The 26572-nt window shown below is 54.1% G+C and overlaps 1 protein-coding gene across 8 annotated transcripts; it reads right to left on the bottom strand.

Moving 5' to 3' along the window:
* Positions 1-213: 213 nt before the first annotated feature.
* Slc8b1 (solute carrier family 8 member B1) lies at positions 214-26572 on the bottom strand. Of its 8 annotated transcripts, none has more exons than XM_074060559.1 (19): positions 26470-26572; positions 26120-26331; positions 25731-25845; positions 24577-24747; positions 23265-23497; positions 17110-17262; positions 16982-17034; positions 16780-16837; positions 16544-16649; positions 16298-16465; positions 15479-15586; positions 14216-14275; positions 13858-13988; positions 12098-12239; positions 9117-9238; positions 6997-7150; positions 6318-6398; positions 4530-4592; positions 214-884 (listed from the first exon to the last, which is right to left on the bottom strand). In XM_074060559.1, the coding sequence occupies exons 5-19, from the start codon at positions 23418-23420 to the stop codon at positions 589-591; spliced, it is 1851 nt and encodes a 616-aa protein (XP_073916660.1). In that variant the 5' UTR covers positions 23421-23497; positions 24577-24747; positions 25731-25845; positions 26120-26331; positions 26470-26572; the 3' UTR covers positions 214-588. The 8 variants fall into 8 exon arrangements, with proteins under 8 accessions (XP_073916660.1, XP_073916659.1, XP_073916657.1 ...); XM_074060558.1 differs by having other exon boundaries at positions 26120-26277; positions 26385-26521; XM_074060556.1 differs by having other exon boundaries at positions 26120-26497.

Here is a 26572-nt window from a genome sequence, read left to right as displayed (position 1 = left end):
CTGTCCCCAGAGCTCGCAGTGACTTGACCGCCCAGGCCCCCACTGAAGTAGGCGCACAGCCCAGCCTGGCTCCAGTTTTGTACCTGGGGGACCTGGGGCTCTGCATGCAGTTCTAGATCTGAGGCCAAGGCCACTGTCCAACACAGTAACCACTCGTGGCAGGGCCATGCAGAGGGGTTTTTGAGCCACTGGGCTCAATAACATGCTACCATGTTTTGCCTGCCTTGGTTTTATTAATGCAGCAACTAGGGAACTACGTCAGGTACAGCCCAAGTACTGCTTGCATCGATGGTGCAGCTCCATCGCTCGCTCTCAGCCCTTGGCAGTCACTCAGGGCAGTGGGGGGCCTCAGAAGTGCAGTGTGGCCTGAAGCCCGGCAGGGGAGACTGGGCAGGGCCTCCCTCCAGGTGCCTGGAGCCCTGACCGGACCCAGCCCCTCGCCCCATCCCAGCTCATCTCACGCTGCATCACTCCAGGTCCTCCAGCTTCTGTCTGGAACTGTCTCCAGCAAAGTCCCAGCACCAAGGCTGCTGGGTGCCGGGCAGTTCTCAGCTGCTGACCTCACACAGTAGCCACTCCGGAGCTCTGTTAGCCAGCACTCCAGTGGGAGCCATGTGGGGTCTGCCGAAAGTGCCCATATCCGGGTCTCCCCTCAATGCCACCTGCACACCCATAGGCGGCTTTGGTCACAAACTTTTCAGGTGAATCACCCCAAATTCCGTGAGTAGGGCCACGACAAGGAAGCTGACGTAGAAGAAGAGCAGACAGAAGCCGTAGCCCTTGCTCAGTTGGAAGCACTGCAGTGGTACTGAGAGCAAGGAGAAGACAAGGCTGAGTCCCAGGGCACCAGCCAAGACCCACACCAGCAGTCCGTCTGGCTCCAGCTGCAGGAAGAACAGAAAAGACTGACTCGCTGCCCATCACAACCCTGTCCCAACTGTCAGGGATGCAGGGTCCTCCCTTGAAGTACCCCAGATGTAACCCCAGAAGCTTCCAGACTCAAAAGCAGCAGAGAAAATGAACCTTGCTTGCCAACTTCCAGCCCCACCTGCCTGGCTGTTCTCTGAGTTCTTGTTCATGACAGACTCAGACCGAGGCCCGTCACTTGTGAAGTACATCAGAAAATAGGTGGATGGATGGACAGACAGATGAGCAGATGGATAAAGCAAATGCAGCAAGATGCTAGGCACAGTTGGAGAGATGTCAAAAAAAATCACTGTGCAAGCCTTCCCACAATTCTGTGCATGAATTTTCATAATACAATGGAGTCTTTGTAAGGTATTTAAATGGTAGTGTTCTCTCTCTCTCTCTCTCTGTGTGTGTGTGTGTGTGTGTGTGTGTGTGTGTGTTTATTTAGTGCTTAATGCACAGGCTTTGTCTTGCTTGATCCAAGAGAAGCACAGGTAGTCCCCAAACTTATGATTTTTCAATGTTACCATAGTATGAACACGGCAATCATTCAATAGAAACTGTACTTCGAAATTTGGGTTTTGATCTTGTCCTTATCCTTTTGAGACACTGGACAGTGGTAGCCAGTACAGCTCCCTTCAGCCACAGAGTCACGAGGGGGCAGCTGGCAGTCTCAGAGGACCGGGTAGCTCAGCCATGGTGTTCAGTAGGCTAGAGGCACTCAGTGCATTCCTGGTGTACGACATCTCCCGCCTAACCACGGGCGCACCAGGACGTAAGCCATCATAGGTGAGGGAGCACCTGTACTGCCTGGCAGGAAATATGACCCCACTTACAGGTGAGACTGAGAGACTGGCTAACGCGTCCAAGGCACTCAGCAACACTGGGCTGGAGCCCAGGCCAACTCAAGGCCTCCCCTGGGTCAAGGAAGGAGAGAATGGGTGGCAGAATAAGAGATGGAGTGACACAGGCAAAAACGAACAGGAGCCAAGGAGTCAGATAGAAAACCAGCTCCCGCTTCCCCCGTGCCATGGGAGAGATGCTGGCACCAGTTTCAGGACCCTAGGATTGGGAGCTGAGAGGAGGGGATGGAAGACTCCAGGGCATGGTATATATGTAGCCAGCTGCATGGATCTCTGCCCCAAGTTCATGTGCATTCAGAAACTCAGAATGTGACTACCTGAAATAATGTCTTAGGAAAGGATCTCCAGATGAGGCCATCCTGGACTTAGAATATAGCCCCTAAATCCACTGACCGGAGACCCTGGTAGACGAGGACCCAGAGACAGGCAGAGACTGGAGTGATGCTGCCACAAGCCAAAGGAACACAGGAGCCACCAGAAGCTGGGAGAGGCGAAGAGCCTGGGAGCCTGCAGAGCCAGGCTGACAATGTGACGCTGGGCTTCTGGCCTCCAAACAGCAAGAGAATAAGTTTCTTTTGTTCACAGTCATGTGTACGTGACTCCTTCATGACCGTTTGTTGTGTTGGCCCCCGGGGATCCAACACGATGCGATGTGTGTTTGTGTGTAAATGTGCAGCTGTTGAAAATTTTCCAAGCCATTCAGAAAAGTAAAAGAAAGTGAAACTGCCCCCTTCTCACTTCTCTTTCTTCCAACACAGACTGAAGGTGTGACAGCAGGTACCATGCTGGGCAGCTCCACAGGCCAGAGCCCAAGCCTGTTATTTTCCAGTCACCTCTGAAAGTGGCATTGTTAACATTAGTCCACAGGTGAGGAAACAGAGTAATTAGCAGTGGAGGCCAAACCCTTAACCACCCAATACCCTGTCCTGCCCCCAGGCAGGTGACAGGCACACGGTGTGGATACACACATTGTACACTGACTGTGTACACCAGTTTCAAAAACGAATGGGATCACAGAAGAGGTTAAGTAAAGTCAGGCTCAGTAGTGCACACCTGTAGTCCCAGCTACTGGGAGTCAGGCTCAGTAGTGCACACCTGTAGTCCCAGCTACTGGGAGTCAGGCTCAGTAGTGCACACCTGTAGTCCCAGCTACTGGGAGTCAGGCTCAGTAGTGCACACCTGTAGTCCCAGCAACTGGGAGTCAGGCTCAGTAGTGCACACCTGTAGTCCCAGCTACTGGGAGTCAGGCTCAGTAGTGCACACCTGTAGTCCCAGCAACTGGGAGGCTGAGGACATCTGCTCATGCTGGCATGTCTCAAGTCTTACACAATTTGGTGGCAAGCGTGTTTCTAAACTGCACAAAGGCAGGAATGGGGGAGCTCGCGCAGGGACACACCCCCACAAAAACGCATGCACATACACACTCACGCAGCCACAGGTTCCTGGGGGCAGCAATCCTAAAGCCAAGTTATTTGAAACTGCCTAAGAATTCATAATGAAAAAGGGCCGATTTAGTGCAGAATGTCAAAAGCCATTTGCAGAGCGGTTACCTTTCAGAAAAACAAACTTTCAGACCCCAGATAGCTACTTGCTATCTGGTGTGACCAGCCTTGTGCAAGTCAGCTGCCTGGGAGGAGAGGCGGTGACTGCCATCTTTCAGCTCCCAGCATTCAAAGTGCTTCCACCTGGAGAGGCTTGGCCCCTCGCCAAGGCCACACCTCCTGCCTCTTCCCAACCATTTCCCTGTTTGATTCTCTGGACTAGAGTCCAGCAGAATGCAGACCCAGTGATGGGGACTCTTGCTTGCAGCCAGGAGGGGACACTGCCTTGCCCATGGTTGTTTGTCCCGAGAGACATTTTCAAATAGAAAGTTTACCTAGGCCTCTTGGCCTCTTCTTCCGTGGAAAATCTGGCCCCAATGGGCCACCTGAGTCCACCCCCATGAATGTGTTACCTGCCCTGGCGAGAGCAGTGTGGAAACCTGCATCAAGCCAGTTAAAAAAAGCAGATTCCTGGCTGGGGCGGAGCTCAGTGGTGCAGAGTGTGCTTACCACGTACAAGGCCTGGGTTCAACTCCCAGCACCCCGTAACAGAAATGCCCAGACCCCACTCCCGAAACAGGCCACGAGCAGGTCTCACGTGCCCCAGGAACCCATCATTCAGTGCGCGTTCCAGAAACTTCTCATCTGTTGGGCTCCCCTTTCCAGGACTTGAACTCAGGGCCTTCACTTTAAGCCACTCCACAAGCCCTTTTTTGTGAAGGGTTTTTTTTTGACATAGGGTCTCTCGAACTATGTGCCTGGACTGGCTTCAAAACCCCATCCTCCTGATCTCTGCCTCCTGAGCAGCTGGGATTACAGGCTGAGCCACTGGTGCCTGGCCTGGGGCACCTCTTATTCTCTCCTCCCAGCGGGTCCCCAGTGGGCAGTGTTGGAATCTGGTGTTCAGCCTGGTCTTCACCCCACACATGCATATCCAGGAACGCCAGGAGGAAAGGAAACTGAGGCTCAGAGATGTCCTAACTCAAAGTCACACAGCAAGAGACATAAGTGATGGGGCCTGAGCCTGAACCAGGGGCTTCCTGTCACTTCCTTCTAAGCTCTGTCTTAGTCGCTCTAGCAACTTGCAATATGTTTTCAACCCTGTCACAAAGTCAGACAAGTCCTCGTCCCGGAGTGTGACTTGCTGAGATGTGAATGGCTCTCACAAGAGGCCAGAACACTCCAGGGGCCCCGGGCAGAGGCCCTGGCCGCTCACCTTCACCTCTGCGTGGCTCCGCACAATCTGCAGCAGGCAGCCCAGCCCGACTCCCACGAGGATGTCTGCAGCCTGGCTCAGGAAGCAGTGTTGAACCCGCAGCTGGGACAGCCTCCCTCCCGCAGGCTCCGCCCGGGCTCAGACACCTTACCAAGAAGGGGCTCGGCTTTCTTCACCATCTGTGCCCACTGTGCCCACCCCAGATGGCCCCCAGATGCGCTGTCAGCACCTCTAAGAAGATGGGCAGGCTGGGCACCAGTGGCTCACACCTGTAATCCTAGCTACTCAGGAGGCAGAGATCAAGAGGATCACGGTTTGAGGCCAGCCTGGGAAAATAGCTCGAGAGACTCTATCTCCAAAAATCCAACGCAAAAAAAAAAAAGGGCAGGCAGAGTGGATCAAGTGGTAGAGCACCTGCCTAGTAAGTGTGAAGCCCTGAGTTCAAACCCCAGTACCCCAGTACCAACAAAAAAATAAAGACTGCACTCAGTCTACGAGGATTGAATGAGGTGTCAGAAGTGCTCAGCCCCTGTAAACACTCAGCAGATGCGAAACTGAGGGTGAGTGAGGCAAAATGACCTCCCCTCCCCTTGCCGCATCCCTTGGGGGAGCAGGGGATGGGCCAGAGGTCAAGGCCATCTCTAGGGATCATCAGGGATCCCTCCTTCCCACCCAATCTGACAGGTCAGGAGAGGCCACAGCTGGCATGCCAGAAGCTTGTCTCAGTGGGCCCAAAAGGGCCACCAAGGGCCCTATGTGGCCTGCAAGGGACAAACAGCAGGCATGTCCCCAGCTGCCCAGCAATCTGTCACCAGCCAGCTGCCTGCACTACAGCTCATCCGGGAGGCTGGGGACAGCTGCACGTCAGCAGCTGTTCAATCGTGTCACTTTGAGCCAGCCACACCTGAGGCTGACTGGCTGCCCGCCAGGTGCTAGGTGCCTCCCTGGGCCTTTGCCCTTTCACCTCAACCCCAGGCAGTGCAGTTCAGAGGATGTGGGTGAGGGCCTGTGCACAGGCCTGCAGCCACGGCTGGAACCAGGGCCCCGAATGGAACAGGGACCCCAAATGTCTGCATTCAAAGCCCTCCACCTCTGTATGTTTGCTTTTGAGCCAGGCTCTTGCTGTGTAGCCCGGGTTGAACGGGAACTCGTGATCTCCTGCCTCAGCCTCCCAAGTGCTGAGATTACAGACATGCTCTACCATGCCTGGCTGTCCCTGTCTTTTTTATAAACCAAGGTTGGCAAACAGCAGTCCTCTGGCCAAGCCTAGCCACAGCCTGCTTTGTAAATAAAATTTTATGGGAGCAGAGCCATGCCTGTCAGTTGGTGTTTTGTCTGCAGCTGTTTCTGGGTTGCCACATGGAGTGAGTCACTGCAAGAGACTGTGACCTACAGAGTCCAAAACGCGCTCCCTGGCCCTGTGGGAAAAAGCCTGCCGGTCCACCAGGACCTGTCCCTATAAACTCGAGGGAGGGGGCTTTCCAGGCACCTGAACTCATCATATGACACTGACTAACAAAGCCACCGCCCCAACAGCAATGGCAGCTGCCATCGCTAGGTGTTTGCCAGCGGCCGAGAATTTGTCACCTCACTTGATCCTACAGTGCTCTGGGAGGCTGGTCCTCTCCATGTCCCCATTAACAGATGAGGAACTGAGCCTCCTCCAGCAGCCACGCCTGCCACCTGCCGGGGTGCTACACGGGACAGCCCTCTAGGTCATCCCGAAGGGGTGCCCAGAGCACACGCTGGCTTCCAGTGCTGACGCCCAGGGCCGTCCACAAAGGATATTAAAGATGATGCCACCAAAACAGGCAGAGAAGGCCATCCGTGGGTAGCCCTGGCGGGCCAGGGTGAAATCCGAGAAGGCATCTGCACAGAAAGAGGGTAAGTCACTCACAGCTATTCGGTCAACAAACGCGGAGGAAGGCCCGCCAGGCCCAGCACTAGTTTGCTGGGTACTGGGGTGGGGGGCTCCACATCCTATAAGATAAGGCATACTTCCCTGTGCCATTACTTCTTTTACCCCATTCTTTCTCTCCAGCAGCAACTTTGGGGCTGTGATGCAACACCCTGCTATCACGGTTACCCAGGTCCCATGCTAGCACACTCGCCTGTGAGAATTAGGAAAAGGTGCCAAAGAGCTGAGGAAGGGGTTTTGCCCTCCAGCTGCCTTGCCTGGCTGCTCTTGCGCAGTGCAAAACCTGGGCAACCTCACATGGCTGCTGTGGCTAGACGAGTTTGTGTATGACGTGCGCTATCCACACAGACGTGAAGCACAGTTGGTGCAGCGTGTCCCCAGTCCTGCCCGAACCCTGGGAGCCATCGGGTGTCCAGGCACCAGGCACTGGGCGAGGTAGGAGCCTCTAGAGTGACAACTGAGGTCATCCCACCCTGATGTCCAGCAATGGTCACTCCAAAAGGACAGCAGGCACTGTGACGACCCCAGCACCGCCCCGGCCCGAGTCACCTCCGATGCTATTGCCCCAGGCCAGCAGCGTGAGTCCCAGCACGGTGTTGCTCAGCCTGAAGACGATGCCCAGAGACCGCAAGATGTTCACCACCTCTGTGGCGGCCGCGTTGATCCACAGGGCGCTGGTGAAGAAGCCCAGGAAAGCGAAGAGCTGCGGAGGGAGGGGGTCCTGGAGGACCTCGGCCAGCCCCACGGGGACATGGCCCAGGCCCCACAGTAACCTGGGATGACACGCCTACACCCCAGAGGTTACTGTGTGCAGTGAGCGCTTGCACACAGTAGGTGCTCGATAAAAGGTTAGCTCACACCGCGTTGTGTATGTGCATGGGGCTGTGCCTTGAACTCGGGGCCTACACCTGAAGCCACTCCACTCCACCAGCCCTTTTTTGTGATGGGTTTTTGAGATAGGGTCTTGAAAACTATTTGCCCAGGCTGGCTTCGAACCACGATCCTCCTGATCTCTATCTCCTGGGTAGCTGGAATTACAGGCGTGAGCCACTGGCACCTGACTTCAGGATTCTTTGGGGAAAGGATTCAGCATGGCTTTCACCGTATTTCCAATCTATGAACCAAATGCCACCTGTCACGTCCTAAAGAAAGCTGCATCCGTTAGCGGCCCTCTCCCTCACTCCCACCCCGCCTACAGCCCTCGCTGCCCCTCTGCCTCTGCGGACTTGCCTGCTGTCAGAAGTCACGTCAGTGGAACCACTTGGTCCCTTGTAATGTCTGCTTTCACCAAGCGGAAGGTTTTCAGGGTCGTCTGTGTTGTCCTCTGCATCTCTACTCGGAAAGCTAGCCAGGATCCTGACTGAGTGACTGCACTGAAAATCCAGCCCCTTGGGTGGGTACACTTGTTTCATTTCATTAAAAAACTGCCAGGCACTAGTTGCTCATACTGTAATCCCAGCTACTCCAGAGGCGATCAGGAGGATTGCGGATCAAGGCCAGCCCAGGCAAATAGTTCTCAAGACAGAAAAAGGGCTGGTGGAGTGGCTCAAATGGTAAAGTAAAGTGCCTGCCCAACAAGCATGAGGCCCTGAGTTCAAATCCCAGTACTGCCCTTGCTAAAAAAAAACTAAAAAAAAAAAAAAATTGAGACAGTCTCCCTATATAGCCCTCAAACTCATCCCAACTCAGACCTCCAAGTCTCCCAAGTGCTGGGATTACAGGCATGAGCCACCACACTCTGATCAATTTTCTTTTTGGTGGTACTGGGGTTCGAACTCGGGGTCTTGCACTTGGTAGGCAGTCGCTCTACCACTTGAGTCACTCTGCCAGCCTAATTTTTTTATTAGTAAGTATTAAAAATGAAAAACAAGTAAAAGTTTGAAGAAAACGTTTCTAGAAAAATTGCCTAAAAATGCCTTCGAGAGCTGGAGGCTGGAAAGAAAGGAAACGGGGACACAAAGATGACACTGCCCCACACTGCAACACGAGCCCCAGAAACCCACATGCTCCCTGTGCATGGAGCAGAAAACAGCTCCAGGGTCCCTCCGAAAATTAAAGCCACTCGCCAACCGACTCAGCAATTCCACGCGAGGAATGTGTCCAAGGAAACAAACACATTTCTGCACAACAGTCCTTCCTCACTTCTACCCCAGTCCCAAGCACTCACTTTCTCTCTCTCTCTTTTGGTGGTATTGGGATTGGAACTCAGGACCTCACACTTGCTAGGCAGGCATGCTACCACTTGAGCTACTCCTCCAGCCCTTCTTGCTTTAGTTTTATTTCAAGTAGGGTCTCATGTTTTTACCGAGGGCCAACCTTAAACCACGAGCCTCCAACCTAGGCCTCCGTGTAGCTAAGATCACAGGTGTGTCAGGGGGTGAACTGTATGGTATGTGACTTCATTTCAATGAAATAAATAATTGTATGGTGTGTGACCTCATTTCAATTAAATAAAGCCATTGCCCAAACAAGAAAAAACAAAAAGAATCCTCAATAAGTACAAAACCCCGAGTGGCTTAGGGTTCAGCACAGCTGACACAGTGCAGGCGATCGCTGGCCAAACAGCCTAGAGACTCACACAGCCCCTGCCCACCCCTCACCCCGTCCCCACGTTCTTCTGTCCCCCGAGTCCCCATGTCCCTCTCCAGTGGGCAGGGTGGGATTCTTACCCAGTGTAGTCTGGGGGGCTCACTGTTGGATGTGGCAAAAAAGGTCACCGAGGCCAGGGCTGTGCCCACGATTACTACCACGGCCCAGACGGGAAGGAGGCCACCGATCTCGTAGACACCATCTATGGGACAAGAAAGGGAAGCTGCGCTCTGTACCTCAGCTTGCACCTCCTCCCGGGGCCCCGAGAGGTGCGAGGGACAGAGGGACCCGAGGTGAGACGCTAGGATGAAACCCACGGAGATGGATTGTTTGGACATGAGGTGATGGTCCCTATGTGCCCAGTCCTGGCTGGCCTTTCAAGAAGACAGAAAAATTAGAAAAAAAGGACAGATGGACTGGGAGTGGCTCAAGCAGTAGAGCATCTGTTTGCAAACCCCAGTTCCACCGAAAAAAAAAAAAATGCCATTAAGGACAGACATGGAAAAGGGACTCTCTCCACCTCCCTCCCCCACCTCCATGTCAGACATAGCACCAGTCAACCACGATGCCTCTGTCCGGCTGAGTTCCAAGGCAGCCCCCCCAGCCAGTGTCACCAATGGATAAGCAACACTTGCCCAGGCTCGAGGCCAGGCTCCTCTCCTGCTGTGACACTCCAGAAACCAAGCTACGAGGTTCTGCAGGCCTCACGGCACTACGGGAAGGAACCCTACAGGCAGGAAGAACGTTCTAGAAGTCTCTACCCACCATCCTTTTCACCACCAGGGAGTCAGGACTGGACTCAGAGGCCATGAACGGGTCGATGCCCAGACACATCCTGCAGCCCTTCTTGTCCTTCCCGCCTGGCTCTCAGGCTTTCACATGTCAGTGGACACCAGGACTGTGTGGCGCAGTGAATTCACATAACCCCGCACACAGAACACGACAGGTGGCAATGGGGGAGGCATTCCAACAGAGGTCTGGGTTTGGAACTCACTTGCTCTGGGTTTGCCAAGCCTGTGCTGGAGGGATGTGAGGAGGCGGCCAGGACGCGGGAAGTCAGAAAAGGCTCCTTGGAGCTGAGTGCTAAGTAGAGGGGCACAAGGGCTCCCTGGGGAGAGGGAAGAGTCAGGTGGGAAGGAATCGGGCAGTTCTGTGCCAAGAGGAGCAGAGAAAAGGCTGGAGGAACCAGTGACTCAGAGAGAGCTGGGGTCGTGGACTCTTCCCAAGAGGCACTGGGGAGCCATTGAGGTCTTAGAGGGGAGGAGTGATCACAAGGTGTGAAAAGTGCCACTGTCTGGGGCAGCCTAGAGGGAGGAGGATGGAGGCTGGCAGAGAGTCAGGGTCTCTAGTTTCTACCCAACACCCCTCGGGCCAGGAGTGGAGTCTCGGGGTTCTCCCTCCATAGTACTCAGCCCAGAAGGTTCTACCTGAATCAGTCTCCCCAGGTCGGACGGCTACCCTAACGCAGTGTGGGGCACGAGAACAAGACACTGAACGCCCTGGAATCACCTTGGGAAGGGGTTCCTTCCTCAACCCCTCTTGGTAACAAGGAGAGAGACTCTGTGTGGTGCTACGAGGCCCCAACATCTGCGAGCCCCGGATTGACACAGAATGGTCTCCAGCTCAGAGCTGACTGGGGGAGGGCTGGATGAGGACTCTGACTTCTCTTGTGTTTACTTTTGCAATGACCTTGAATTTCTTTTGGAAATGAAGCCAGTTTCCTGTTTGATGCAGGTGATTCAGCCTCCTTTTCAATAAGTATGTTTTACAAAGAATCAATTCAAGAAAAGCATCAGTCTGACATGGTGATCCTATAATCCCAGCATTATAGGGGAGGTAGAGGCAGGAGGACCTTGAGTTCGAGTCTAGCCTGAGCTCTGTAGTGACACCTTGTCTCAAAAAACCAAATCCTAAAGGAGCAGCCGCAGCAAAGACCTGGAGGTGTGACTCAGTGGTAGAGCCACAGGCCAAAGCCCTGGTTCCATCCCTGGCACAAAAAAAAAAAAAGAAGCAAGGGCTGGTGGAGAGGTTCAAGTGGTAGAGTCCCTGCCTAGCAAGTATGAGGCCCTGAGTTCAAACCCCAGTGCTGCCAAAAAATTTAAAAAAAAAAAAAGGAAGAAGAAGAAGAAACAAAAAAGCCCACAATGGAGGTGAAGCAGGTTTTGGGTGCATGCCATGAGGTGGGACTTTGTAGCTCCCCAGGGATGGAGGGCTGTGACAAACCAAGTGACTCCAGGTCACTTTCCTCTCCTCTTGTCTTGGGCTCCTTCCCTCAGGGACTGCATCCCCCTGAAAACTGGGGGCAGACTCAGGCAGTTTGACCAAGTGATGTCACTTCATCCTGACACCGACAGCAAATCACGCCACACCCAGCCGTGCCTCTGCCACCTGACCCCTAACTCCGCCTGCAGTTCATTCCCTGGGTTTCGGGAGGAGCCCAGATGACAGAGGGGAAAGGGCAGCACGAGGCACTAAAGGGAGGTGACAGGAAGAGACGTGAGTGGCGGCAGTGAGAAGGTATCTGATGGGACTGGGTGTCGCCAGGGCCACTGCAGGACAGAAATGAAAAGGTCACGCTGGGGCCAAGGGGAAAACTCAGTGCAGTGGGGACCAGCAGGTCACTCAATCAGGTGACATAAGCCCAGCTCTAGCACCCCAAGAGCAGTGGATGACACGGACCGTGCAGCCATGGGGGGGGCGGGGAGCTACCGCGGGGCTCCAGCCAACTTGGCCTTCCAGAATGTGACCCAGAGGTAGAGAAGCCAAAATCTGAAATTAGATGTGAAATCTCCATGGTTTTCCATTTTTTTCTCTTCTGTGCTGCTGGGGATGGAACCCAGGGGCCTCACGCATGATAGGCCAGCGCTCACCACTGTGCCACAGCCTGGTCCCCAAGAGCCACCTGTTTGCATCTCCACCTGCAGCCAGCAGAACTGGCAACCAACCAGGTTGCCAGTTTCAGGTCTCCCAGAGAAACTGACAGCAGAGCACATATGAAGCACCTGCTGTCTACCCAGGACTCCGGGATGACGGGAGGAGGAGGTGGTCCCAGGGGACTCACAGGTGCCTGACTGCAGGGTGAGAACCACGACCAGGGGGCTGAGGACCAGCTGCAGACAGTTGAGGGGCCGTTTCCAGTTCCGGTCATCCTTGTCCGGGTCCACGACGGGCACAGTGAGGAGCAGCAGGAACTCCACGGGCAACTGTCGGGGGAAAGGGACAGGGGAGGAGCTGACGGGGAGGCCCAGGTCCCTGGATCCCATGGCTGTGGCTGGAACTTGAGGTCAGCCCCAGCTCTGCGTCTGTGCAGTCCCCATGGCTCCCGGAACAGTGCAAACTGATTCCCTCGCCGCCCTGGAGGCCAGAGGCCTAGGCTGAAGGTGTCCCAGGGTTCTGCCATCAAGAGGCCGTAATGGAAGATCAGTTTCCCTGCCTCTCCCAGCCTCTGGGGGCTGCCTGCATCCCATGGCTCCCGGCCCCATCACGTCTTCTTATGCTTCTATCCTCACTGCTCACCCCCCAATGTGACCCTCCTGTCTCCCTCTTTCCTGACAAGGATGCCGTGATACACTGAGCTCACTGGGAATATTCAGGACCATTTCCCCTGCTCAAGATCACACCCACATGGTCCCTCTTCCCTACACTTCCTACATATTCACAGGGTCTGTGGGTTAGGATAGGGACATCTGTGGGACAGTGAACATCCAGCATAGCATCTCTTTTGCTAATCTTGACAGGAACTCTGTGAATAGGAGCTGTAGTAATCCAGAGACAGAGGCCCAGAGAGGTCAAGGGAGCTGCCCAAAGCCACACAGAAGGGTACACGCACCTAGGATACAAACCAGCTCCGCCTACCCCACACCCTGTGTTCCTAGCCGCTTACGGAGTGTTACTATATCCTGGGCACCATAAACATTCCCACAAGTGACTACAAGGTTCTCTGCCTCATGATTTGAGCTTGATCACTGACTCTTTTTGGTGGGCTGTTGGCAAGTATGATATGAGCCTAGGTTTTAAATGTGTTCATGTGGGGTGCTGTGACCTCTCTCATCAGGAAAATAATACACCCCAGATACCCACTGGTCCCCAAATGAGACCCAGGGCAGGTTTGATCAGCCACAGTCTGAAGTAGAGTCACTCTGGCTCATTCTAGTCCGCGAATGAGAAAAAACTATCACCCTTGTAAGTTGATGAGATTTGGAGGATGTTTGTTACACAGCACTATTGCAACAATAACTTGCTAATACAACCACTCATCCCATTTTATAGTGGGGGTTACTAACGCCCAGAGGGGGTAAGTGACTCGCTCCAGGTCATGATGCACCCAGAGTCACTGGGGGTACAAATATAGCTCACTGCACTTGCCCTGGAACCGAGACCTAAAATCTATCCAGGCTGAAATTTTCCCAGCTGCCCCCAGGAGCTTATAAGGGCTTTGTGCAAAACACCTGGCTTTGGTCTGGGTGGTAGAAGGGCAAGGGTGACCATACCCCTTGTGAATGGCCAAGGTACCTGGCTCAGATCTGGACCCTGGGAGACACTGGGCCCAGGGCACAGAGGTAAACTCACCCTTTCCCAACCCCTTCGGGATGGTCCCCTCTTTCTCTCTAGCCTTGGACAGAATTCCTCCTCCATGGAGGGCAGCACCCGGGTTAGACCACCAGCTAAGCTCGAGGACTTGGTTTCCCTGTCAGGTCTCAGATCGTCTCTCCTGAGAGGGTTTCAGCAGGTCTGGGTTCCCCTTCACTAAGCTGGAGGTTGAGTGGCCAAGTACACTTTGGTCACAAAGCCAGAAGCCTGACTCTTGGGTCCCCCGTGTACCTTGAACACCTTCAGGAGCCTCCAGGACACAGACTGGTTTCTCCACTTCCTATAATCCAGGGGGTTCAGGGCCCCAGCCAGGATCTGAACCGTGGTCTCCTGGTACAAGAACAGCGGCCGGTACTCATCGCCTGTGTGTATGGGGTGGGTAGGTGTGGCCATGGTTGGTTCTATCTCCAGGAGACCCTGTCCCCTCCATCTCTCCATTTGTTCCAGTGCCTGGCAGAGGGCAGGTGGACCTGGCCCACAGCTCAGCCTAGCTGGGGCTGAATTAGAGCCTCATTCCGGGGCTGAGGCCTGGAATGTACCTATCTCCCCATCTCTCCACCCCCAGCAGGGCAGCAGGCATCAGACTCACCGTAGTCATAGCTGCTGGTGTTGGAAGATAATTTATCGTCCTCTGAGTCAGGCAGCATCTCTGAAGGAGGCGGAGGGAATTGAACATGAACCCAGCCCTAGCCTAGAACCCAATAGGACCATGCTGGGGGGGGTGTGTTGGGGGAGATAACTGGCACAGTCATCTGGGACTGGGGGTTGAACTCAGGGCTTCACGCAAAGCAGGTGCTCTACCACTTGAGCCACTCCTCCAATTCATTTTACTTTGGTTATTTTGGAGATGGGGGGGTCTCATGAACCATTTGCCTGGGCTGGCCTTGGCCTCGATCCTCCCAATCTTAGCCTCCTAAGTAGCTAGGATTACAGGTGTGAGCCACCGGTGCCCAGCAACAGGACAGATTTGAGGGTGCGAAACGAGGGCCCTCTATTTTTGTTACTTGTGTATTGTTGTTACTTGCGTATTTTTGTTACTTGTGTATTTCTGCAGTGCTGAGGATGGAACCCAGGCCCTGGCACATGCCGCACTGAGCCCTTCAGAGCGCCTGGCAGTCTCCGCACAAGCTCAGAACCCTGGCATGTCTAACCCGCAAACATCATCAAGTGAGCCAAGGGTGCGTGAAGACCTTGGTCAAACGTGACTGACCACAATGCTGTCTGTCCAGAGTCCTCTGGAACCTGCGAAGAGAGACCTGGAAGGGAAACGACCTTCCTCGGTGTAAGTGACCTTGGCCCCTCTCAGGTCACTTTTCCCTTTCTACTCCAGCCCAATGGGTTGTGATGGCTGTACTAACTGCAGGTGACTCGAGGTCTGCATTTCCCCCAGGGCAGTGGGTGACAGTGGCCATTCTGGCAGAGATACTAAGACCTAGTGATCTTGGAGAAAGAGGAGATGAGACTCCCAAGCACAAGAAGACCATGAAGGTGAAGCTGGTGGAACACGAACAAAACTCATGGAGAGCCAGGTGCCAGCGACTCATGCCTATAATCCTAGCTACTTGGGAGGCTGAAATCAGGAGGATCAAGGTTTGAGGCCAGCTCTGGCAAATAGTTTGAGAGTCCCCATCTCTAAAATTACCAGGGCAGAAATGGACTAGAGACGTAGCTCAAGGGATAGAGTGTCTGCTTTGCAAGTTCAAAGCCCTGAGTTCAAACCCTATTCCCACTCAAAAAAAAAAAAAGAAAGAATAAGAAAATGCAGGAGGAGGACAGGGAACAGGAACAGCCTGCAGGGACAGAGGTAGCACTGAAGGGCATAGGGGCACCCAGCCCCCATGTCCTGTCTTACCCGGAGTCCCCGGCATGGAGTAGACAAGGGACTGGCTCCGCTGCCACTGGTAGATCCAGGTGCAGACAATCACAGTGACCACGTAGAACACATACAAGCCCAGGTAACCTGCAGGCAAGGGTACAGGCTGTCACCAAGTGTCATCCTGACTGCATGTGGACGTGAGTGGTCTGTGTCCACCCAGCCTGGTCTCAGTGGGTGAGTGACCACTTCCTGGAGCCCCCACTCCATCCTCATTCCCTTCCTTGGCCTATCTTCCCTTCCTGTCTCTCTCGAAATCCAGGAATCAAGGAGGAAAGGCCAGTGCAGCAGCAGCCTCCAGGACCCCAGTCATGTGCCCAGAAAGTCAGAGCCACAGGAGAGAATCTGGGGTATTTTTGGCCCTGACTGCCTTTGGTGCAGGCCCTGTGACCTTTCCTCATCCTGGCACCAGCCCTTGCTGGACTGCAGTGCCCCTCCCTTCCCTTCAACCATGGGGGGACAGGGTGGTGACAGTGCCCACTGTTGTTGGTACCTAGGTCTCAGGGTCCCTTGCTGATCTCCCTAGCCCTGCGCAACACTAGACTGTGAATCATCTAAATAAGCCAGGCCCGAGGGGGCAGTCAGCACCCCATGTTAGGTCTTTAAAACAGGACCCTGTGGTCATTCAGAGCACTTCCAGCCCCGCCCTCCCCCTTGGTTATCTGAACCCTTGAGCAGGGTTTCTGTCACTGTCATTTGGAAGCAAATCAAACACCCCTCCCTCCAGCCACCCCCATCGCCTCCCTGGTCCCCAGAGACTTCCTGAGCCTCTGCCTGTGCTGGGCCTGGACTGCTCACCCAGGGCCCACACCAGCGTGACCCTGCCACGGTAGAGCGCAGTGAAGGTCAGGAACACAGCCACCATGTAGAAGGCGATGTCCCTGAGAAAGGGCCTGGAGGCAGCCATGAAGGGACGCAGGATGGTGATACCTCCAGCCACCACGGTGGTGACCAGCACGCCCGCACCTGGAAGACAGCAGGACAGTGCTCGGACACTGGCACTCCTGGGCCACCCCTACCCATGCCCGCTAGGGTCACACTTACCAAACAGAGCCCCGATGGCCAGGCTGGCTGTGCGGGGGTCTGAGAAAGCCACCATGGCACTGAAGATGTCAGGAGCGCCATTCCCAAACGCCAGGAAGGTGACACCATGGAGGAAGCATGTCAAGGGGACTCTGTGCAAGGCCTTTCCTGGGCTGTGAGTGGCCACTCTGTGCCCCAGCCTCTCCCCTTCCCCGTCCACCCTTCCCCCTGCAGGAGGAAACCTGATGGAAGGATATTGCTACGTTGTGAGAGAGTTTAAGCGTAGTAGAAATGGCCGACAAGTTAGGGCAGAAACTATGGAGGGAAAGCAAACGATCAGCACATCCACCATGACCGGCTCCTGCCCCAGCTGTCCCCCAGACCCAGGGTCTCCAGGGAGCCTCCTGGGATTTTGTTTTCCCATTCATCAACAAGACGGAAGCCCAAGGACAAACTCACAACTTTGACGCGGTGACTCCCAGGATCAGAAACAGGTAAAGGAGCCAGAACACCTAAGGAGTAGGGGGAGAGTTCAGTCCCTCCTGGGCCGCCTCCCTTCTCACCAGCGCCCCAGGGCAGGGACTCACATAGAGGGTGACGGCCAGAGGGAGGAGGTTGGATGGGAAGTGGCAGAAGATGCCTTCAAGGTAGTCCAGGAACCCCCCCGAGCTGTGGCAGTCAGGGTTGGTTCGGATGAAGACACAGCGGTCAGAGACATTCAAGCCACACACGGTGCGACACTAGGAAGAGAAGGCAGGTGACATCAGGAATGGAGCTCTCAAGGTGACCAGAACAGGTCCATCTAAACACTTGAACATAACATTGTCCCCAAACTCCCCAGACCCCCTAATTATGTGGTTTTAAAAATAAACCTGCATTTGAATGTTTTTCTCCTGTATGCTGGTTTGAACTCAGCACCTCATGCTTGCCAGGCAGGCACTCTTACCACCTGAGCCATTCCGCCAATCCTGTTCTGTGATTGGGTTTTTTCAAGATAGAGTCTCAGGAACTATTCGCCTGGGCTGGCTTCAAACCATGATCCTCCTAATCTCTGCCTCCCAGAGTAGCTAGGATGACAGGCGTGAGCCGTCGGCACCAGCTGTGTTTGAAATTAACTCCAGTAATTCATGCACACATTAGTTTCAAAAGAAAACAATGTATCATTGCTGTCTTCCCTGATCTCCCCACTCTCCAGCCGTCCCACAGTGACCGGTTTGGAGCACATCCTTACAGACACTTCTCAGTTCTGTTACATTAGTTTTGCAGAAATGGGTCCATCCTAAATCCCGTTTCTGCAATTTGTGTTTAACACGTAAGGTACACCGTGTATTCACACACTTGGATACCATGATATTCATCTCATATACGATGATACACACAGTGATTTCCATACGCCAGGCACAGTGCTAAGAGTTTAAAGATGCCCTTCACTCTCTCTGCACACTAATCCTGGGAGACAGGCATGATTTCATCTTGCCATCATACCTAGAAGGCTAAGGCCATGTCCCAGGGTTTGTCCTCTTGGTGGCAGAGTCAGGCTGGAACCCAGGCAACTGGAGGCTCTAGAGCCATTGGTAATTTAAAAAAAAAATTTTTTTAAGGGTCTCACTATGTAGCCCAGACTGGCCTCAAACTGGCCATCTTCCTGCTTTCACCTCTCAGATGCTGCTGGAATTACAGGTGTGCCCCACCATGCCTGGCACTAGAGTGACCTCCGCCGCCTCGGTGTAGTATATCTAACGACAGCAGCCAAGTGTTCACATCATGGATGACACAACAGAGGCCACTGTGTCCCCACTGGTGGGCATGTGGGTGTGACTCAGTGTTCAATATTGCCAATGGTGGACTTCCTTGCATATGACTGTCTGAGCATATGAAACTGTTTTGTCAGAGAGAATTCTAGAAGTGAAAGTGCTGGTGAAGGCCAATCTGGGACCTTGAGAGAGAAAGCATACTGGGGAGGTGTGCAGGACACAGTCACAGAGACGGCTACCATGTAGCTCCTGGAACAAAGTCCTAGGGGAAAGGGGTCAGGGTGCAGCCTCACTGGTGAGGCTGCTGGAAGGAGGTGTTAGCCCCCAGCTGTGTGGCCTCCTGTGCTTATGGGCACTTCTAGAAAAAGTGACTGGGAACTGAATGTCACCAGAAGCCTGCCCAAATGTCAGAGTCTGAAAGACATGCCCTGACCGTGTCCATTGCAGAAAGATAAGTAGCTCTGCCAAAACGCTCCCCACCCAACCCCGACCCTAGCAAAATGTCCACCCCTACCAGGGCAGGAAGCAAAGCCACCCTCCTGGAGTCGCTGCTACACTGGCCAGCAGAAGTTGGTTCAGAGCAATGTCATAGGAATTTCACTCTTGGCAAGTTCAAGTCCCCAAACACCTGTGAGATGAAAAGCACTTTTCATGTGCTGGGATTACAGACATGCACCACCATACCCAGCTCTGTGCTAGTTTTTATAAGATCCCATCAACCCAGGCCTCCTTCAAAGCACTTCTCAGGTTTTACAATCATCCAATCAGCCAATCATCCAATCAGCCAAAAGCCTCGAATAGCTCCTGGCACCGATCATTCCACCCAGCTGTTGACAGCACACTGAGCTGGGCATGGTCTCACTGAGTCTTCGTAAGAGAACTGGGGGCTGGCACAATTGTTTCCACTTCATGGAAGAGAAAACTGCAGCACAGGGAGCCAAAGTGACTTGCCCAAGGGCACACAGCCCGCTGCAGCTCTTAGGAAACTGCCACTTCCTCCTTCACTCCCCAGTTCTCGTCCTCCCTCCTTCCTGTCCTCTGGGTCAGATGGAGGAAGACAGCTGCTCCCAGCACCTCACTGATATCAGAATGAGTCACCCAGCCGGGTCCTCCGAATCTGACCTCCAGAATTGCATTCCTGCTGGCTGCCTGGTCTCTGTCCCCCTGCCCCAAAATGAACATCCCCCGGCCCAGGCCCCTTGCTGGCTGTAGCCCAGAAGCTCCTTCTCCTTCCTGTCCTCATCCCTGAGGCCACACCTCAGCACAGGAGACCCAGGACACGGAGAGGACACCGGGCTCAGATGGGACAGGAAGGGGTGGCCAGGTTGCTGTCTCAGGGCCGTGCAGGTTAAGGAGACATAAAACCACAGGTCCTGCTTGACTGCAGGTGTCCCTGCTGAAAGGCAACCAAATTCTAAAATAAACACACCCTCCCACCTGGCAAAAAAAAAACAAAACAAAAAAAACAACTTGCAGTCAGACAAGTCCGTGCACCTGATTTGGCCTGGGGGCCATCGCTTGTCAACCTGCACCAGGGGGTTGGGTGCAGGACAGGGACAGCTGGGCTGATAAGGATCCTCTAGGAGTTGCCCCAGCTTGCTATGTGACCTTCTGTAAGCCTCTTGAGGTCTCTGGGCGTTGGCTTCGTCACCTGTAAGGGCGGTTTTCATCATGCCTGCTCTGCCCTCTGTCACCTTGGCAACACGTTTGTTTCTGTGTTTCTCTGCCCTCACTTTCTGATTTAATACAAGATGCTGTCAGTGTCCTCCCAGGCCCTCAAAGAGGCTGAATGATTAAATCACCAAGAAGTTGAGGGAACTTCAAAAAACGCTTCCCCTTAGTTAAGGTGGGGCTGGCATATACCTAGATGCCCCCTCCCCCGGTTTCCCCTGCAGTCCAAGGCACCTCCTGCACATGAGGACCCTGTCATCCATGCTGGCTGTGCTCAGCTGAATGGTGGCCACTGACCAGGCCACCCCTGAAAATAGAAAACTTACACCCCGTGTCCCAAAGACTCCTGAGTCTTGTGGCAGCTGCTCAACAAAGGTGGGAGTCACAGTGATTATAAACACAGGACTCAGCCATTTGCTGGTGGCTCCCGCCTGTCATCCCAGCTACTCAAGAGGCAGAGATCAGGAGGATCGCAGTTCAAAGCCAGCCCTGGGACAAATAGTTCTCAAGATCCTAGCTCGAAAATACCCCATACAAAAAGGGGCTGGCGGGGTGGCTCAAGTGGTAGAGCCCCTGCCTGACATGCGAGAGGCCCTGAGTTCAAACCCCAGTGCCACCAATAAATAAATAAATAAATAAATAAATAAGTAAATAAACCCAGGACTCAGGAACCATGCTGCTTGGGGTCAAATCCTGCTGTATGACTTTGGACAAGTTACTAAACTCCTTTGTGCCCCAGATTCCTTCCTCCTCTTTAAAATGAGTGGGAGGTTGACAAACCCTTCCTATCAAGGACCAAATAATTGCCCCTCCAAGGGTCACTGGACTCTGGGCCCTGAAATTTGATTAGTATAATTTTTTAAATGTTTTTATTAGTATAGGATAGTTAAACAGGGGTTCCACTGTGACATAATTTTCACGTGTCATGTAAAGGCAGTGTTCTTTTTCCCCAAGTCATTAAATAATAAAAAAGCCACAGCCCCTGGGCTGTCTGAAAATCAGCAGTGGACTGCACTTGGCCAGCCGGCTGTCATCCTGACCCAGAAATCAGGGCTCAAGCCAGTTAATCGCTTTGTGCACAAGAGCACCTGGTACATAGTTCGTGTGCAGCAAAACCAGCTTATGACTTCGTTTTCCAGCCCCCCTGCCCTGCAGTCTCAGCCCCCTACCCTCCAAAGGGTCAGCTCCCATGCACAACACAGTAGACCACGTGACCCCCTTGTCAAATGGGTCCTCAGCAATTTCCCTGGCTCTTCTCCCTCTCCAAAGATGTCCCCTTGAGCCACTGGTCCCTGCTGGGCATTGAGAGCCGGTGGCTTAGGTCTTCCAAGGTGACCACCATCACCTCACAGGAACAGCTATGCCAGCTGCCTCCCTGCTCCCCACCGCTACACCACAACAGCCAATGGGATTCTTTTTTATTATTGTTGTGGTTTTTTGGTGGTACTAGGATTTGAACTCAGGGCCTTATGCTTGCTAGGCAGGTGCTTTGAGCCACGCCCCCAGCCCTGTTTTGATTTTTTTTTTGGTGGGACTGGGGTTTGAACTCGGGGCTTCATGGTTGCAAAGCAGGTGCTCTACCGCTTAAGCCACATCCCCAGTCCTGTTTTGATTTTTGAGACAGGGTCTCAATAAGTAGCCTGGGCTAGCTTCGAACTGGCAGTCCTCCAAGTGCAGGGATGACAGGCATGGCCACACACTCTGCTAGCTAGTGGGAGTCTTGTAAACACTTAAATCGGGTCACATTCCTCCTCTACTTAAAACCCTTCCACTGCTCCCATCTAGCTCCTAGTAACAGCCCCAGACAGCCCTTGTTATCTCTCCTGCCTCCCTCTCCCACTCCATTCCCCCTCTTTCACTGTTTCAGTCATTCCATTTCTGCCCCAGGGCCTTTGCACCTGCTGCCTAGACTGCTCTTTCCCCAGATCTTCAAAGACATTCAGGCCTCAGAGAATATATCACCTCCTCAGAGAGGCCATCCCTGACAGCCAGCAAAGCAGCTGCCCCCATCCCATCTCTCTTTAGCACACCCTTCTGTCTTTTTTACTCCTCACCACATGAAATTATCCTGTAGATTTATTGATTGATTTTGGTAGTACTGGGGTTTGAACTCAGGGCCTCACGCTTGCTAGGCAGGTGCTCTTAGTGCTTGAGACACTCCACCAGCCCTTTTTAGTGAATTTTTTTTTTCTGAGATAGGGTCTTGTGAACTATTTCCCCAGGCCTGGAACCGTGATTCTCCTGAACTCTGCTTCCTGGGTAGCTGGGATTACAGGCATGAGCCACCAGCTCCTGGTTAAATTTATTTCTTGACTTGCTTCCTGAGGATGGGAAGCTCCATGAGGGCAGTGACCATGTCTGCCTGGTCCCTGCTGTGCCATGGCACAGTTCCTGCACACAGTAGGTGCTCAACAAATATTTGCTGAGTGAATGCTGACTTCAAAAAGACTAACAGGAGGGGTGGCAGCCTTGCCGGGACAATGGTGCGACTTTCAGAATGGTCTGTGTTGGGAGGCGGTGCACGGAAGAGGAAGACACGGGGAAGCGAGAGGGGTCACATCCTGCCTGTTTGTGGCCCAGCTTCATCTCTCTGATCCCCAGAGTTCTCATCTATGGCAGAGAGACAATGGCAGTCACTGTGCCAGCTTTGGGGGAGGATGTGGCCAGTCTGCCACGGGGCTAGCCTAAGTGCTCCATCACTTAGACAGACCTGGCACAAGTCAGAGATCACCCAAGAGGCAGAAGACAATTTTATGACCACAGTAACCACAAATCACTTTCCCGTCTGTAAAATGGGCTTAATTATTGCCGGTCTACTTGCTCAGAGGGTGGTATAAAGGCATTGTGCAGCCTGTTGGCTTGGTGTGGGCCCTGACACTCTCAGCCCTTGAACTTGGAGCTCATGATTCCCACCAGAGAAAGTGCAGGCTGAGAAGCCAGCTCCCACAGCTGGAGAGGACTTTAGGGGTCACTCTGAGCAGTCCCCTGCATTCACTTAATCTCTCAGGATCTGAAATCCGTTGTGACCTGTTCCCCCTGCACACACCACGGTGGGATGACGCAAGTTCCCTGCAACGGCCAAGGGAGGAACACCTTCCACCCCACAGCCAGGACCCCACTGCTCCTCCCCTGGGCCCTTGGCACACATCGCTCCCTAAAATCTACATGTGAACCTCTTCATCTGCCTGCCTAGCAGACTCCACAAGGGCGGAGATTTCTGCCTCCATCATTCCCTGCGTAGCCCAGGGTCCGTCCAGCACCAGTGCCTGGCACATAGCAGCTGGCAGCCTACCCCAGCTTCCTGCCAGGATACTCACATCTGCCATGGGGGTCTGGTTCACACCTGAGGCTGCAAACAGGGGGGTAATGTGGAGCCCTGTTGATGTGCCCCTGGCTCCGGACACTGTTCCCATCATCAGTGGTACAGAGAGTGCACTCAGCGCCCAGTGTGGATCCCGCCATCTGCCGGCCATCGGCCCCCCAGGGCCTGACGCTCACCCTTGCTTCCCTTCCACAAGTTCAGTTCCAAAGTGCTGGCAGCTCCAGTGGCCTGCAGGTTGGGGCGAGAAGAGGGGACAATGTCACTGAAGACCCAAGGACCAGGTAAGAGGGACCTGAAGACATTTTCCACTGAGGACCAGCCTTCCACCCCCATCAAAGGAACCCCAATGTAGAAACTCACATTCTCTAGGGTGTTTGCTCCCTTACAGGACCAGGGTCTGCTTTGGGCATGCTGATTACAGGCGCCCCTCTTCCTTGGCCCCCTGGGTGTGTCCACAAGAACCTGCCCCCCACCTGTCCCCCAGGATCCTGAGAGAGCGGCCTCTGAGGCCAGCTGGGCGAGACAAAATTGCAACATGGCCATGGTGGGGACCCAGCAAACCCTCAGAAGGGAAAAAACATCTTTCTGGGGTTGACTTGCCTCGTGGGCAGCTAGTCTGAGAGGGAGAGGCTGGCTGTCATGCATACAGACTGCCGAGCCATGCTTGGCTCTGTCCCATGGTGTGCTGAGCACTTCAAAACAGGGACATGAATTTTGTCCCCACTTTACAAATGGCCATGCCATGCCTGCTCCTCACCATCAGCCTCAGTGCCACGCCTCCCTCATCCCATCCTCAGGGCAACGGTGGAGACATTACACCCTTTCCAGCTAGTACATACTTAGGAGGAGTTGGGGCCCAGAGGGGTTCTGCAACCTGTCCAAGGTCACACAGCCAGGAGGCCACAAAGCCAACTGCTCCTCTAGTGGGGAACTCAAATCCAGGAGGACCTAGAATTGCTCAAAGCCACAAAGCCTGCGAGCAGCAGAAAAGGAACCAGACTCTAGCATCTGCCTCTTCCCGAAACACCAGGAGTAAAAAAAGGGCTTTATCTTCCTTCCAAAGAAATTAAATTGAAAAGTCTTTGCCAAACAAATTTTCTTCTTTGGACTTTTCCACATGCAGTATGATGAACGTTTTATTTTTGCAATTAGGAAAAACAAAAGTCAATAAAACATTTAATGAGGTTTTGGGTTTGCACAAACATTTCTCAATGTCCTGGCAGCTGAGGGGAGAAGGGGGGGGAGGAGGAGGAGGCCTCTGGGGACAGGAGGGTGCAGAAGGGAGCCTGTCCCAGTCCCTCCCTCACCTGTTGATGGGAGCTCAAGACTCTTCTGGCTGTTTTTTGAAAGACTCCAAGTGGAGTCAGTGACAATCCACTTGGCCCCGACGTGGAGTGGAAAAACACATCAGTCGTCGAGCTCCACCTCTGACCCTTGTGGGGAGGTCACATCGCCTCTGGGAGTCTCTGAGTCCACATCTGTAAAATGGACACACACGTTGGCCTAGGGAGCATGCAACGCATACCACACCCCTGGTGTCCCCAACACATAGGGATCAGCAAGTGCCTCATCTCTACTGGCCACAGATTTTCCCTTACTCATTTCCAAATAAGCATTTATTGAGCGCCTCCTGTACGCAAGTACCAGTGCCAAGCGCTGGAGAGGTCTGCAAACCTGACAGGGAAGGATGGGGACAGGAGCCGGGGGCCGAGCTTTCTAGGTCGGAGACTAGGGGATGTCCCTGCGGTGTTTCCCCATCGGGACGGATGTTGAGAAGTTGAAGTTGGGGTGCCCAGATCCTCTGGCAGCGTAGGACGGCAGGGGAAGTCCCTCTTACCTCCGGCCGATCCTGGATCTGCAAACTCCGAACCTCCTCCCCGCCGGGCCCCACAGCCTTCCCGGTCCCCGCCGGATGGCCGGTGCCGTGCGACCTTCCGCCCCCAAGCCGCCAGCCCGCCAGTCAGGGCGCCCCGCCCGAGGCGGCTCTCAGCCTGCCGGTCTACTCCGCCGCTCTCGCCCCGCCCGGGCAGGCCACGCCCCGTGTCCGACACGCCCCGCCCCGGACACGCCCACAACCGGGACCCATCTGTGCTCTGCGCGCCCCGCCCCGGACACGCCCCGCCCGCCCCGGACACGCCCCGTTCTCTGAACGCCTTGCCCAGGACACGCCCCCTGGTGACGCCGCGAAGTCTCGCCCCGCCCCATCCCTTAAAGGCACAGGCAGGAGGTCGGCTGGGGGAAAATCCCTTAAAGGGAACAGGAGGCCCGCCAGGAGTGGCTCACGAGCTCGGGAGGCTCGCGGTTCAAAGCCAGTCAGGACAAATAGTCTGTGACACCCTATCAAGTCTGGGCTGCTTCTGAGGCCTCTGCCTCATGTCACCACCTCCCTTTTCCAGCTGACAAACTCTTACTCCTTTTACCATCCTCATCGCTGACCCTACTCAGCCACAGAGCTCCTTACCTCTGGAGCACGCCTTTTATTCCCCTCTCTGGGAAGAGACAGGGTTGAAATCACAGAGCTGGACCTACATGGACTTCTGTAGCTACTTAGACGTTCTGAGCCTCAGTTTCCTTCCCTGTAAAGTGGGAACAATTGTGTTCCTACTTCATGGGGTCCTTAGGCCTGTCACCCACTGCGTACACACTCCCTCAATGCAAGCTACTTAGGTGACCCTCTCCCCCACTGGCTGGGGACCTCACTCACAGCAGGGCCCAGTCCAACTCATCCCTCCGTCCAGGTAGTCAGTATTGGATGACCACAGCTTATGTAGGAATGACCCAGCCTGCTCTGGGAGACAGCTGCCTAACCCACACTCTCCCCCCACCCTTCCCACTCCCGTCCCTTGTCACCTGCTGCCTGGGAAGTCCTCCAGAATCGCTGAGTTTGTAGCCAAAGTCCTCCTCCCCAAGGTCTCTGACCCTGGGATTCAGGTGCCCAGCCAGGGGGAGGTCAGCTGGGCACATGGCCACCATCTCTCCTCTTAGGACTGGGTTGGGCAGGAGGTCCACTAGGAGAAGCATGAGTGTCTGTTGAGACCCATGGACACAGCCAGGGAGGACACCTGGGGACAGGGCAGAGGAGCCGATGTATCCTGGAAGACAGCCCCTGGCTCACCTTGCTTTGGTGGACAGTGCTCAGGGCTGGCAGCCTGCTCAGAAGTCACCCCCATGCAGGTTCAAATCCCAGCTCTGCCATTTACCTGCACCTTGATCGTGAACCAGTCATGTCGTCTTTTTTGAGCCCATTTGGAAACTGGGAAGAAGAGTAGGACCTATATATGGGTCATAGGCCTGTGATAAGAC

Source organism: Castor canadensis, chromosome 18, assembly GCF_047511655.1.
Source record: "Castor canadensis chromosome 18, mCasCan1.hap1v2, whole genome shotgun sequence".
Taxonomy (NCBI): Eukaryota; Metazoa; Chordata; class Mammalia; order Rodentia; family Castoridae; genus Castor; species Castor canadensis.
Note: the sequence above shows the minus strand (reverse complement) of the source record. Positions and strands in the feature narration are given on the sequence as shown.